At 50.2% G+C, this 15,953-nt stretch overlaps 1 protein-coding gene across 1 annotated transcript in view; it reads right to left on the bottom strand.

Moving 5' to 3' along the window:
• The window catches only part of LOC144724299 (ral guanine nucleotide dissociation stimulator-like 1), a 53,858-nt gene extending 43,155 nt beyond the window's left edge, over positions 1-10,703 (bottom strand). The window contains exon 1 of the mRNA XM_078603308.1: positions 10,321-10,703. Coding sequence (XP_078459434.1) covers positions 10,321-10,452 — 132 coding nt within the window. The 5' untranslated portion in view covers positions 10,453-10,703. The remainder of the gene's footprint in view (positions 1-10,320) is intronic.
• Positions 10,704-15,953: the final 5,250 nt, after the last annotated feature.

Raw genomic sequence — 15,953 nt, forward strand, 5'->3', positions numbered from 1 at the left:
ATATCCTCTCGTATCCGCCTGCTCAAGCGTGGCTAAGTGGAGTGTCCGCATTGTTCGACGAATCGCTTCGTGTCCGGGAACAAAAAGGAGCAGAACGCAGAGCTAAACAGGAAACGCCCGCAACACCCACGGCCCACTAGCACAGATCATAATCAAAAGTTTACTTCCCCGAGGAGAGCCCATGCAGCTAAGAAGGTCTTATTCGAGTGCGACTCGGCCGGCAGACAACAAGAAAGGTTTCGCTGTAGTTGGGCAGCAGCAGCAGCAGCAAAAAAACAACATTTGGGAGGCTGCTGAACAGATTTGAAGTCAAACGTCTCGTCCATTAACACACAAACTACCCCCCCCCACCCCCTTCGTCCCCCCAAGCAACTAACCTCTGTTTATCATCAGGAAAGGAGGTACACTTGGGACTTTGTGAACCGCACTCGCTGATTTCCACTTATGCCTTTTGGTAGCCTGCTCCTAATGTTTGCTAGCCATTATGCCATTAAATATACAGCGCTTACTTTTTTCTCTCTCCCGTTCCCAATGATTAAATTGTCACCAGATCCCGAGCGCCGCCCCGCCTCACCTTCGGCGCACACTTGGCCAGTCTGGCTTAACGTTCTCAAATAGCTACCGCAAACGGAGCCTTCACCTTTTATGGACCACTAAAAGAAAAAGTGTATTTTAAAACGAAAAATTTACACCCCTGCTCGCGCTTGACTAAGTAACTGTGCACAGGTCAGCCGGTGTGGAAATGTCAAAAATAGTTTGTTTGATGGAACGCAGCTTGTGGTCCGCACTGACCACAGTCTTAAATGACTGTAGTCTCCACTGCGGTTTCGGATGTTCGGTTGACTCACTGGTACGACTGTATTTTATAACTCGTCTCCTGCGCAGTCGTTATCCGGAGGAGGGTCCCATTCCAAATCCGTATATGACGGTCATATACGTCGTCATCATTGTCAGCGTCAGCCAACGTTTATCTACTGCGCAACTGAATGCCTGCCGATCATCAACATCATCATTATGAGCGGATGTCTGTCCACTGCTGGATGAAAGCTTCCTCACACCACCACCACCATTTCTCATGGTCCCTGCCATTCCACAATCAATCTCACTCCTTCACATGAACTGACCTCACCGCTCGATGCCCACTGTGGCCGTCCTCTCACACACGTTCTTTATTTTGGCTGCTACGCTATATCGGCGCCACAGTGGCGAGATGTTAACTACCTCGCCCGGTATGCAGGACGTCGTGGGTTCGATCCTGATCCTGACGTCTTTATATTTGGAGTTTGCTTGTCTCTCTCTCTCTCCTTGGTCGTGTGGATTTTTTCTCCGGGTCCTCCCGTTTTTCCCTCCACATTTAGAATCATGGATTTAGATTATTTGGCTCCTATACATTTCCACGTGATAAGCCACTTCATTGGCCTATCAATAAATGTCGCCAGGTCACTTCTGAAAAAGAGCTACATAGCTCAGTGGGCCTTACCTGGATAAACATTTTAAAAAATTGTTTAGATTTATCCCATTATTGTCGGCATTCGCCCGTTTCTCACCATGAACCACTTGATCACTCATAAATAATACCCTGTTCTGTGCATGGTAAACCCGAATCATCTTGTTCCATTTGCCTATAAGATATTTTATCACGACGCAGAACCATGCTGTGCACTATTATTCAATACAGTCAGCCTTAATATAACTGCCGCACGGGTAGATATATATAACAGCAGTGAAAATGTCCCTGACATGTTAAATTACCGAGACGCCTTGAAATACTATTTTTTTTCTTATCAAAATAACGGAAAAGTTGCGATACAAAAAGAAAATGCTGCGATACGTTGGCGTTCCCGTCTGCGAACAACAAATAGTTTTGGCAAACACTGCCGGAGTTTTACGACACAGCAGAGTCCCGATAAAGAGAAACGGGGAATACAAAAAAAAGTCTGCGGGAGATGGATAGGGAGGGGTGGGGGGAGCACGGGGCTACACTCAGCCAAATATTTGGCGACTACGCTACCCCGCAAAAGCCTCCGCTGTAAGACGACCGACTCGTCTCCTCCCACTGCCACCCAGACACAAACACCACTCACTGCCAACCCCACGGTCTCTCTCCTCCATCGATCCAAGCCCTCCCCGCCCCAGCCCCGGCTGAAAGTCTCCTCCGCTCCAGCCAGCTTGGCACAGTCATCCGGTGTCAGCATTCAGCATATTGCTGAACTGGCCGGCTCGCTTGCAAGCAAAATTGCATGACTTTCGTTTGACCACGGTTCCTTTCGGTGTGCACAGGAAGCTGCCGCACTTCGTTGGACTATCATTGTGTGGCCAGGTCGCTTCTGAAAAAGAGCTATGTAGCATAGTGGGCCTTACCTGGAACAAAATAAAATTCACACCATTGGTACTTTATTTGCCAGTAAAAAATATGATAATTGTTTTTTTACCCTCTTATCTGGCAAATGAGGTACCAATGGTGTAAATGCTTCACCCGAGCTCTCATACTCTGATGGTGCATTGTCTTTGAGTTGTGCGCCTTTTGGCGTCATCTGGTCCAACCCATGTGAGACTAGGCACTAAGGAAAGCTGTCTCGGGTGTGGACCAATCAACTTCAAGGACAGTGCATACATTATCAGAGTTATGTTTTTTGTTTGCATTATGACTGCAGGTATTGCGGTCTATGCAAACATGACTCCTTGTAAAAAAAGGTGTCAGTTTTGTTGCCAGATAAAAGGGTAAAAAAACAATTATCAAAATAAAATTGGTTTAGTTTAATCTATCAGTCTCCATGTGGGTCTGTGGGGATCTCTTATGCCAGTGGAAAGGTTTCCATGTAAGTCTACGAATCTCCATGTGAGTATGTGGGTCTGCGTTCGAGTCTGAACTTCAAAGCGTTGACCAAAGATCAACAACATCGCTGTCTGCTTTGATCATTTGCTGGCAGCACTTCACAGATATATTCCACAGGTCACTCCTGAAGCCGTCCACTGGCTCATAAACCTCGACATGAACACATTTACGTAACATTCCTGATCATACCCCCACCGTACGAAAGCATCAGAAGCACAACGCATTGCCGGTGCTGCATTGCAGTGGAGTCTTTGTGTATTGCCACTGATGAGCTAAAGTAGGGTCCACTTACACGACAGTTGGTTGCTTTGGACTGAAATTAATCGGTGCTCGATCAAATAAATCAAAGTAAGATGCCAAATATGCACACAAAATGCTTAGACGAGTCATGGAGCAAAGTCCCCAAAACCTTAAAATAATTATCCGGCTTTAGAGATCACTATCTGTCTCACACCATTTGGTGGCCAGCCGGGAATTAATTATTCATTGTTATTTTTCTTTCTAACCCATGGGGGTCACAGGAGGACTCTCTCCCGGCATCACATTACAGCCCATGTGGGCAGATCATTGATTCCTCCTGGTGTGCGTAATTAGGCAAACGGCATGGGAAGGTTTTTTTGTTTTTTAAAAGTCTTTTCCCCCTAATTTCATCCTGATTTTCGCTACGGGTCTAATGTCACGGGACTGGAGTAACCGGTCAGATCTCCCGTGCAGCAATGCGACTCTTTGTGTCTGAGGACGGCTCACGGATGCGAATCCCACAGAACTAGTTCTGAGGTCTATTCAAGCGAACTATTGTCTACACTATGGGGCGGCTCATTCCCACCCGCCTCACTACGCATGGCAGTGAAACTGACATTATACATTTCTGAGACCCATAACTTGGCCAAAATTTATAGTGTAAACCCAAATTGTTATCGTTGAAGTCCTGCCTGAGACCATCAACACATTGCACTTGAGAAACCCGTTTAATAGCGGGCAGCTGTCTGGATTCGAACCTCCGGGATTTCAGTGGTAGCAGCTCAACGCTCGGGTCTCTGAGCCACCCATCCAATTCCTAGAAGATGTTACCTTTTGAGATCGAATTTGGCACAGCAAGTAGGAGCTGCGGTTTTAAAAAAAACGAACGCAGCCTCGCGTGCCAGCGAGACAGACGATCATGCGGCTGCGTGGATGAGCGATCAGACTACTGTGGACTAAACCTGCACCGAGGCTCACGCGGCTTAACCCAATAGCTCTGTGCCCCGATGCCGTTGCCTCGGCAGAACAATGAAGTGGGGTCTCCCTACAAAGCCTCCAAGCCTGCCAATGCACGTAGAGTACAGCTGTTTCCACTACAGCGAAAAACAGATGTTTGTGTTCTGCTGGGGTAGATGGTTGGGGCTGTGGTGGTGGGGGCAGGGGGCGGGTGGTGGTGGGGTTGTGGATAACGATGGGGCGGATGGAGTTTCATTGCACTCCATTGTTATTTGAGATGACCCATGAACTGCATTCGCGAATGTCAACGATCAACTTTCTGCTGCTGAACCTATCGCGGGCGGCCACCAAAACCGCGGCTGCGTACTTCGAAAAACGAGGATTATCAAAACAAATGCGGAACTTAGACCGCGTATTACGTGCGGACGACGCAGGAAGCAATTTTGATGTGATATTAAGCACGTCCACAAACGCGAGCCGGGCGCAGGCAGTAGACTGCGCCATGGGAAAACGATGAAATGCCGCCCGTTGATTTTGCATGCGTAGCAGTAACTCGTGCGTGCATCCCTTGCCACTGGCTCGGCTACTTCATCCTCGAAAGCCTCCCTCCGCCTTCTGAATGTCAACGCAACAGGAGTCGGCTAATAAGCAATAGCGTCCGGCTTTATATAGACTCAACTCACGCACGCGGATTACATTAATTTGACATCTCAACATGATCCTGCGGTACCACTGAGAAGATTACATGTCTGCAAAAAGAGGAAGAGATCATATGGAACCTTTGTTACAGAGGAAGAGATATTCGCACGTGTCCGCATGTGGCAAACCTACTGTAGAACACAATTATCAGATAGATTTAAACTAAAATTGGTCCAACGTCACGAGCACCAACTACAGGATTGCAAACGCCAACAGGCATTTGAAATTGGATACAGGAATCGTGAATTACCTGTGTCTGATAATTTCTTTAAGTTTATCAACATCATCATCAGCCGCTGCTGGTTGAAGGCCCCCTCCAAAGCTGCTGCCATCTGCTGCGATATTTTCATCATATTCTTTGAAGAAATGTACCTATCTAACATCAAATCAGCTCATGTGCAGGTCATCAGGGGAACATCACATCGCAGGATGATGACGACTTGAGGAGGCCTTCATTCAGCAGTGGATTGACCATGGCTCACGACGACTACGACGATGATGATTAACTAAAACATATAACAACCTAATTTACCAAATGCGCAACTGCGCTTTTAAATCAATCCACATGAAAATCTGGCTGCTCAACAGCTTTGCGAGAGCATGTTTGCCAAAGCAGGATTTGTCACAACACAAATAAATGTGGCATGTGCTTATATGGCCATATAAAAAAAACACACACACACGGCACAACATAAGCACACAGACATTTTCATCCCGATGTGGGAGAAAAAAATGATATATCTTTCTAAAATGGGAGCTATCATTTGAAGTGACTCACATGCTTTCGCGAGGGGAGACATGCTTACACCTGCAGGCTGTAATCAGCTCACCAAAGCGTATATCTGCCTATAATCAGGGAATCGCTCCCACGCACGGCGACTCAGCTAATGTGATCCGTCAGTGGAAACGTGAACAGCGCGAGCAGGCACAACGCACACACACACACGGTCTTACGGGGATTACACAGCATAGGCCAGGGATGGGGGGGAGGGGGAATCGCATACTTTTTCCACTGGCACATCGGAATCGTACCAGTGCGCCATGGTGGCGAGATGTTAACTACCTCGCCTGGTATACAGGAGGTCGTGGGTAATATACATTTTTTTTTTAAAGTAGAACAGTTTAGTTTTCTAACGGTAAGGGGTGGTTTTCCAAACTGGCTATTTGCCAAGCCGAAATCGAACTGGGAAAACACTGACCTCACAAACATATCTGGATTAGGCTGGTGGCCAAGCAGATCCGAGGGCAGGGTTTCAACTTTTTAATCATTGCAAGTGATGCCAGCAGCACGGCTCGGGATCTGCAGTTGAAAAAAAGAACCCTGCGAGTCCTCAAGCGCGCCGGGCTACGCGGGCACAGCCCTGGCTCGGATCGCTTGTGCAGCGGAGAGTCGGTGTCTGTGGCACCATCGGGAACATTTCATCAGATGAGGAATCCATTAGAACACTCCCAGAGCAGTGCATCCCCATGTTAGAGAATGGCACGTGGAAGCGGATATCCACGGAACCTATTTTGAAGTCGCTTCAAGTGACTGCTTATTCACACTAGGGGACAGCCCTTTCAGAGTAATGTCTGTCACAGTGTAATGTTTTCACAGTCAACCCGATATTTTTTAATTGTCGTCTGGAATTTAGGCAAATTAAGCGCAAAACCGATTTTGGTTACCGGGCTGAGATCATAAACCCACTAGATTTGACAACACCCTGATTTAATGATGGGTGGCTGCCCAGTTTCAAACCCAAGAACTCGTCTCTGCCAGGCCAACCGCCTCTCTTGTACCTTCCACCGTGTATCTTCTTCAAAGGACAAAGAACATTTTGTCTCGACAGACCATCACGTGACTATGAGACTGAGAATTAACGAGGAGAGTGCCGGGGTGAATAAGGTTCATCATCAGCCTCTGCCCTGGCTCCCTCTCTCCACTTGAATCGTCAGACTTTCCCGCGTCATTCTCTCTCCTTCGGGGATGCTGTCACCGTGCAGCGGTTGAGTGGAGCTGGACGCGAGATCCAGAGGCCGCCGGTTTCGGTCGAGGAGTACCGGCGCGCACATCGGAACGATTGCTCACGCGACTTCAAAATCTCCCCCGTGCCGCCTCGGTCCAACTCAGCGCTGCAAATGGGCGCACCGCGGGTCAGTCGATGGGCGGTTCGCGCGTGGCGGGGTAAAGCGTGGATGGATACTCCGTACCGCTGCCGAGACGTCTTAGCCCAGCAGCGGAATATTCGGCCAAGAAACACGCGGCCTTCTTTCTGTGGAGGGGCTCTCTGGAGATGCCTTCGAGTGCAGGGGTCAGCAACCCGCGGCTGTGGAGCCACACGCGGCCTCCTTAGAGGGCCGCTCGTGGGGCATTGTTTTACAAAGGGCCGTCTCCTTGTCCACGTGCATTGCGGCTCTTGAAATATTGAGGGGTTTTTCACGAATTAGATTTTTTTTTCAATGGTTCTTCTTGTTATTTTGGTTGCCGATGCCCGCCCACCCCCTACCCCCCCGCCCCCCCCTGCTTTAGTGGATGCCCACAGGTGGTGTGGCAAAAGTAATGTGCAGGGCTGCACTATTATACCATGACCCTCTTTGATTGAAGCAAAACCGAGCGTGACCATTTTAAAACAGCGGCACCTTCGCCCGAGACCTCGCGAGACCTTTGCCCCCGAGTGACCTTGTCGCTTCACAAAGACAAAGATTCCCCCCGTGTAGCCTTGGCAGACTGTCGGGGCAAGTGCTCTTAGCGAGCACCTACGAAGGCCGGAACGGCACACGAGGGGGTGGGTGGCCAGCACCACGCCCGGCCGCCTTTGTCTCCCCAGTGGCGACGTTTACCACCACGCCGCGACAGGTACTCATTTGAGGCTGAGTCGACCTAGGGGAGGCCCAGGACCGGGTTCAGATCATCGTCACCGGGTGTTGGTGGCCGTGAGCGGGAATCGAACTCGGCTCGCCGGGGTTCGGAGCGCAGCGTAGCGCTAACCGCTGCGCCACCGCTCCCATTGTCTTGTCGCTCGTTGTTGCTTAACGCACGCGAGCGAGGCGCGCGTGTGATTTGTTTTTGAGTGACGCACCCGGTGGTTGCCCTGCCCAGCCCTCTCGGTCGGTGCCTGGCAATCGCCGTTGGGGGCCATCCACTTGGTCCGTACGCAAACATGTGACAAAACTGGACCCCCCCTCCCTCCCTGTACGCACGCCGACTTTTTACACCCCCCACCACCTGCGTACGTTCGCCTGACGCACCCCGCCTCCCCCCCGAATCCTATAGAACGGCCAATATTTAATCCACGCAGAAACGATCAAGGATTAATAATATTAACGTGTTTAAGCAAACAGATAGTCCACCGCCGGACTATCTAACTCATTTGAAAGCCAATGTAGACAAATTATTATCGAGGCTTCAGCCACCCCCCCCCGTTTCCTATGCTACGTACACTGTCAGTAGACCCCCCCCCCATACGCAAGCGTACGCATTTGGGTTAACCCCATCCCCCCTCCATGCGTACTGAATGGATGGCCCCTTAAGGAAATCCCCCCACCCCCGCGCCCTCCCCCCTCCCCCGGACCCCACCACCCTCCCCCCCAAAAAAAACATTGCACACGACCAGAGAGAGTTGGCGTCTACCTCGGTCGCTTCGGGGTTATCCCCCCTCCCTTTGGTTGTGACTCGTTACTCAAACAAAGCAGTTTTCATGAGAATATGTGTCACCCTTTCTGAGAATAACACAGTCGTGTTAAGATGTTGCACCACCAAACTGAAGCCATTTTGCAAGGAATCGTGTCTGCATTAAGGCCGTATACTTGTGGCGAACATGCAAACAAAAACACATGCTCCGGTTGTTTAATCTTGAGTTGAAGCTTCCGTGACTGCAGGGATCCATACTCTTTAGTTATTTCGGTGAAGTCAAAGAGTATGCTCTGGTAGTAGACGATGCGTTGTCTTTGCAACTGATTGGTCCACACCAGAGACAGCTTTCTTTAGAGCCTAGTCTCAAGCCGTGTTAGACCAGAGGACGACGCCAAAAGGCGAACAGCACAAAGACAATGCCACTCTCAGGGCATTAAGAGCTCGGGGTGAGCAGCTACATAATTCTGATACTGGCAAGGGAGGTCCAATGAAACAGTTTTCCGTGTTAACACGCAAGGAGGCCTTCGCGACCAAACCTCATCCATAGCAGAGGTACTTTTTTTGGGGTGAGATCGCGTGAATTATAAATGCGTCCTTGAACCCGCCGTCACCACGCGACACAGCCAATTGTCAAGGTTTGTCACGTAAACAACACGCGTCAATTCGCTACTGGTACAGCACCAACCGGTTGTGTGTTGGCGAGTAAACCTACAACGTGTACAATTCGAGTACGACGTTTCGTCAGCAATTACAGCCGGCGTTATCAGGCGGCAGCCAGATTTACTGGCGAGACGTCCTACTCGAATTGTAAAGCGCTTTCCTCTGACACTCCTCGCTTAAGTCTCAATAAAAACAAAAACGCGACCATTCTTCGCACGCGCGCGAGCACAGTTACCATTCAGAATCGCCTGTCCCCCCACCCCACCCCGTTCAATATCTTCACACTGACCTGTCCTGCAATCCACGCTGCAGTCCGTTGCGCCTTTAAATCTATAAGTAGAGATTGCCCTGTCCAATCTAGCGGCGCGTGTATCTGCCACCGCGCCACTGGGAGGAACGTTCAGAGAGCACGCGCCGCTAATCGTCGCGTGCACAGGGCGTCAATTAAATCCAGGACCTCGTCAACCGCTCCTCCCAACAACAACAACAAACCATAGTCGCGAGTGCCAGGCTAGGTGCGCGCTCGACACTTTGTCCTGCGCCACGCGCACGCCGTCGTCACGGTGCCGTGATCCATCACCACGCTGGGACAATTGGACTCGCAATCCAAATGCCGCAGGTTCGATTTCCCGGCATGGGAATTGAAACAATGGGAACGCGTTTAGTAACCCCCCCCCCACATCCCCCCCCCAACAGCCTCTGTCCATCCAGCCGCATAAAACAAAATAATTCCCGACAGTTGTTCGATCGACAGGTTCGCGTGCGATGAGATAAAACGTGGACACCTCCCTCATCTGCCAAGACACCTGCTCCGTGTGGAAGAGTAGGCCAAGTGCCTTCTCTCGGGGGACTCCCTTCAGCCCCCCCCCCCTCGTGGGAGACCCTTCTACCAGCAGTGGCACGAGTTGGAAATCTTACCCGAGACAACCTGAACTGCGACATTCACACTGGTACCGATCGGCTTGACGCTGCTATAGGCTTTGACATCTGTCTCTGACACAGCCGTAGCTGTGGGTCAGTCAAGGTGTGGGACATCTGCCTCTGACACAGCCGTAGCTGTGGGTTAGTGAATGTGGTGGGGCATCTGCCTCTGACACAGCAGTAGCCGTGGGTCAGGCAAGGTGGTGGGACATCTGCCTCTGACACAGCAGTAGCCGTGGGTCAGTCAAGATATGGGACATCTGCCTCTGACACAGCCGTAGCTGCGAGTCAGTGAAGGTGGTGGGACATCTGCCTCTGACACGAGTGCACGCGTGGGCATCGGCGCGGGGTAGAGGGGATGAGTGAGCGAGCGAGCGAGCCGTCGCGTACGCACCACGGACTTCTCCTCGTCGAGCCTCCGGGGCTGGTAGCGCTGCAGCGCCACGCAGCTGTCTCCCTGCACGTTCAGCTCCATGGCCAGGCTCTGCCGAATGCTTCGCGTCACGGGGCACAGGCGGTCGAACATGGTGCTGTTCCCCCCCCGCCTTCGCAAGCCGCCGTTCTCTCTCCCCGGCGGTGGTCGTCTTCCTCCCCGCCTCCCTCTTCTGTCCGCCTCCTCGGCGACTTGATGCGGCGTTTTATTTTCGTTGGGTCCCAGCCACAGCGGTTGTCACTGGAGTGCCAGGGGGGTAGGAGGGTTTATTTCCCTCTCCTCCTGTTTTTTGTTACTGCCGGTCTCTGCTGGACTGGTTTTCGTCTGTGAGAAAATTAAATGGGTGTTTAGTGGTTTAAAAAAGAAAATGTTAAATTGGACATGACCTCACTGGTAAACAGAGTGAAACAATACCACTCTGTGAGAGGCAATGTTTATATTGTACGATGTAGATTTTATTTGTTTTGCTTATAAACAAATATAGCATTTTTTTGTTCCATAATTGAAACGCTGGGGAGCGTGAGCACACTGAACTACAAACATGGAAACCAGAGTTAAAATCCGGGCCAAGGCAACTCATATCAGCGTGGCAAATTATATCTAAAACGGTCACTAAAAACCAGCATTGCCGAGGCGCGGTGAAGTATGGATAATCAACCCCCATCAACTGACAGCGGTGGCTTGTACTGTATAAACAATTGTGCTTACTTTTAGGAGACGATTTATCAGTTAAAAATAGGAACATGAAAAAAATGTACACACAACGAGTGCAACTCGTAACTAACCGAAAACGTAGCGGCGTTAGTCTGAAAAAGCCAACGATTGATTTACGACGTTTCGTAAAAACCTCACGATAGACTCAATCACCGCGCGACATGTCGCATTAAACGAAACAGCGAATGCGAAAGTGGAAAAATCCGCACGCCTTACCGGGGGGGTGGGGTGGGGGTGGGAATACCGCCGGCAAATTTTCTTCCAAGTACTCGGGCACCGTTCGTTCAGTCCATTGGTTTGTCGAACACTTTTGACTCTGCTCCTTCACCTCTGAGTGAGACCGAATCAAATCAGCCGCGGGCAAAAAGCGTCAGCCGCAATAGCAAACAGAGCACCGCCGTTCACGGGTCAGCACCACCACCACCACCAGCCACTGCTGTTGTGTGATCCGCTTGGCGATCAGAGGCTTAACCCAAGCCCCCCTTTTTGCTTGCTTGATCGGAGCCTCCACTGCGCGTCCCGACCGCTGCCGTTAACACCCAAAACTACTTCGTCATATTCGCTGCCCGCTAGCGCAGTCCCGGCTGCTTCGTGCCTGTTTCGCCGCTTGTTTGTGAGCTGTCATCCTTAGTTCGCGTCTCCTGGGATAGCCTCCTCCTCCTCCTACCTCCTCTTATTCTTCTTCTCTGGTAGCTCTGTACATTGTAAAGAAAATGTCTATTCCGGTGCTCGATTTCGCTCTGTCTCGCTCTCTCTCTCTTTCTCTCGCTCCCTCTCCGCCAGTTCTGTCTCTCTGTGTGTGCGCGCTTGCACTCGCTCAGGGATGATGCTCGCAGCGCTGCGAGAGGCTGATTGTTATTCATGCTAAGCCACTCCTCCCTTCTCGCCGTCTCCTCCCCGCCCATTTCCTCCTGCTGGGAGACACGCGGAGCAAAGCAAAACACGCGATGGATTGAGATTCACCCCGGACCGGACTCGACTGGACTGGTGGCTGCTAAGTGGAATAGTTTTTTTGCTTGTTTTTTTCAAACATTCATCATCATCGTCGTCGCGATCACGATCCATGGGCAGATAGCCCCGTAGGTGTCCAAACTGCACATTTCATCGTTTGTTTCCACTTTCCTCTCTTGTCTTGTGTCAATTATTCTCAAGTAGTGACCGCATCTTTTCCGGCACCAATCTCTTTTTGTCGTCATCAAGCCGTTCTCTCTCTGAGGTCTTCCTCTCTTCCAGGTTCCTTCCATTTTTCCGAACAGCACACTTGAAATGTTCTCGTTGTTGTCCATCCCACTACATATGTTTGTCCAAATAGCGCCAGATTCATTCTCATCACTGCCGCATGCATCACCAGCTCTTCTACGTGCAAACTATTTAACACATTCCTGCGGAGGGAGCTGGTAGGAACGTTGGGTTGCTCGGTCAATGGCCAGGGTCAACGGCGGCGTGGTGTATTCCGCAAATATGCCCGACTGTGAGGGCGGGCACAAGCCGGCGTGAGAAGGTGAAACGTTGAGTTTTATAAGGGCACCACGGGGTGACCAGCCCCTCCCCACCCAGCCCCACCCCTCCCATCCCCACCCAGCCCCACCCTCCCCACCCAGCCCCTCCCCACCCTCCCCACCCAGCCCCTCCCCACCTTCCCCTCCACACCCAGCCCCTCCCTCCCCACCAAGCCCCTCCCTGCACGACGGACACAATAATCCCCTGTGGGCTGGTGTAACCAGGAGGTTCCTACCAGTATTAGTCTACGTCGGTTGCTCTTTTGGTCCAACTTAGATGCAGTATTCTTCTCGAGCAACGACATTACAAATATTAACGATGAGATTAACCGCAAAAGCGCATCTCATAGGCCACTGGGTTCTTTTTGCACACAATCTGACGTGTCCTTAAATGGGAATACATATCGATGCGTCTGACAGGCCACATATTTTGACGAGCACAACACGACATGACCCATTCCCATCACTGTCACTACTGCAACAAGAATAGTGCATCTCCTATGCATAGTAAGACAATCATAGAGAATACTCCATGACATGATAGCTTTTAAAAAGGTCGTTCTCTCGTTTTGCCGTGTACATTATCAATGTTTTTTCTTGCTGTGGTTTTCACACCTGATGACGATTGCTTGTGTTGCAGTCGAAACGTCGTGAGAATTTAATTGTTTTATATTTTTATAATTGTATTGTTTCCCTTCTACGTGACTTTACCGAAAGAATCAATAATATGAATCCCTGCAGTCACGAAAGCTTCAAATCAAAATGATCAATGTTGTCATGTTTTTAATGTAGTTTTTTTGCTCTGCAATCACTTTCCTACTGAGTAATTATTTCCAACATTCCTTTGCTCCAGCGACTCCAGATGTACAGTACTACATTGGAGGCGGTGTATAAATATAAAATAACAATGCTAGTAACGATCGCACGTTTTTTTTTGCGAGGTTATTATGGGTAGCTGTAAGAGAGACAGAGAGAAGCAGAGTGGTGGCGCAGTGGTTATGAGCCCAGTGGGCCGAGTTGAATTCCGAGGCACGGCTAACAACAGTGGCGAGTGACAGCTGAAACTGATTCTGAGCATCCACCTTCACCAACCCACAATGACAAGCGTGGTGAAGTATGACAAACAAAAAAAACGACGTGACTGGCACAGGGGAGGCTTTAATCCGGCAGTGCATTTACAAAGGGCTGATAATGAAATGAAACAAGTAAAAGACGGTCACATGAGTAGCATTTCCCGATTTAGTTGAGAGTTCTTTTTTTTAACATGGGGTTATGGCAAAACTGTAGAGGGATCTACTCTTGCGTATCATGTTCCCGTTCCAGCATTAGCTGTCCGGGGTTGTTACCGCATGCGGTTTTGCACGGTGTCCGACGTTCCGCTCCACATGCTTGGGAGCTTCTTCGGGAACTGAGCAGTGAATTGACGCTGCTTTATCACTCGAATCGAGGAGAGTTTGAGGACCATGTATTGATAATATTTAAGTGAACAACAAATATTGTCATTAAAAAAAAAAATTGCACGATGTTGTTTGTCTCTCAAATGTGATTCTTAAAGATGTTATTGTTAGTTTTAACTTGAGGTTGGTAACGCTTAGTCTGTGCTCCGCAGTTGCCTGGATGAAAAGTGAGCTGAGTTTTGCACATCCCCGACAATTCATCGGCGAAGCTTCTACGACTTCAAAAAGAAAACGACGCAGCGACGTCCCAGTGTATCGTTTGACTGCCAACTTGACATGCACGCAAGCCACCACACTCTTGCACTTGAAAACATGCCTCTTAGTCACCGCCGACCGGCCACATGTGTGAATCAGACACGGTGACAACACAGCCACTGTCCTCCTGGAGCGGCACATGCGCGACCTTATCCCGTGGGGCTTTACTGGCGAATGCGACAGCCGCACAGGGTGGCTTTGTTGTTGTTGTTGTGGCTATTAACTCGCCGCTTGACTGCGAGCGTTCGAGATGGTCACGCGATTCTTCGAGTCGAGAGCAGGCGGGCTCTCTGTGTGCGCTCTCGCTCGTATTGCGGGGAGCGGCAGTTGGGGCGGGTTAGCCAGTGGGGGGGCCTGTAGCATGATATTATATTGGGGCCCTAAATTAAACAACAACAAAAACACGTAAATATTAGAACACACATTTTTTACTTGCATAGTAAAGTAATTGTGTTTTTTTTCATTTGCTATACGGACAGATAATACGACAAATCGCTAACCGTAAACACCCAGTCGTTCATAAAAGTTGAAGGCGGTATAGTACTATAGTAATCGAGCAAGTGCAGAATCACCGAACGGGAATTTATTGCTTGAAAGCGTTTAGCGCGGGGCCCTTGAAAGTGCGGGGCCCGTAACACGTGTGTAGCTACTACATGTGTAGCTACTACATGTGTAGCTACTACATGTGTAGCTACTACATTTGTAGCTACTACATGTGTAGCTACTACATGTGTAGTAGCTACATGTGTAGTAGCTACTACACATGTAGCTACTTGTGATACGAGGACAATCCGGTACTGGGGTTCACGCTACGCTGCGCTACGAACCCCGGCGACCCGAGTTCGATTCCCGCTCACGGCCAACACCGGTGGCGATTTTATGAACCGGTCCTGAGCCTCCCCTAGGTCGACTCAGCCCGGAGACAAAGGCGGTCGGGCGTGGTGCTGGCCACCCACCCCTTCGTGTGCCCTTTCGGCCTTCATAGGTACTAACAGCACTTGCCCCAACAGTCTGTTAAAGCTATACGGTGGGAACTTTGTCTTTGTTTCAATGTAATCCAGCCCGCAGTGAGCGACACGACTCATCGTCACTCAAGCGCACTGCGCGAAGCAATACAACCCCGCGCAGCTGAGCATTTTTCGTTGGCGAGGCAAATGGGCCACAACTTTTGTTTGGGTCTTAAACGAGGCACGAGCCCTCTTTAATTCGTCAGTTTGTTTTTACGGCGTTCAAAACTCCTCGAACTCACGCGAGCAGCTCCATGCGACGTGCCAAGTGCACACGCGAAGCAGCGAAAGTCATAAAGCGCGTTGGGTTTTCCGCAGCCTCACATTCAGTAACACTGAGAGAGAAGGTTCTATGTGCCGCAAGCGTTGCCGATTCCATGTCACGTACTCCAGCTCTCCGCGAGCGCCACATTTCCCCGCACACACCCATGGGCAGGCACCCCCCACATGCGCTACTCAATCAGGGCCCACCCCACCCCCCTCCCAACAAATCCACTCACCCACCCCACCCCACCCACTGCTGTCATCCAAGTCACAAAACAAAGTATATATGGCCGGGCCCACTCACTCTCTCTCTCTGCTAGCCCATGTACTGCCGCGCAGCGCAATGGGAAAACATAATTAAACCGCTCGTTGTTCGGCGGTGATAAGAAAGGTAATTG

This window comes from Lampetra planeri, chromosome 20 (assembly GCF_965212315.1).
Source record: "Lampetra planeri chromosome 20, kcLamPlan1.2.h2, whole genome shotgun sequence".
Taxonomy (NCBI): domain Eukaryota; kingdom Metazoa; phylum Chordata; class Hyperoartia; order Petromyzontiformes; family Petromyzontidae; genus Lampetra; species Lampetra planeri.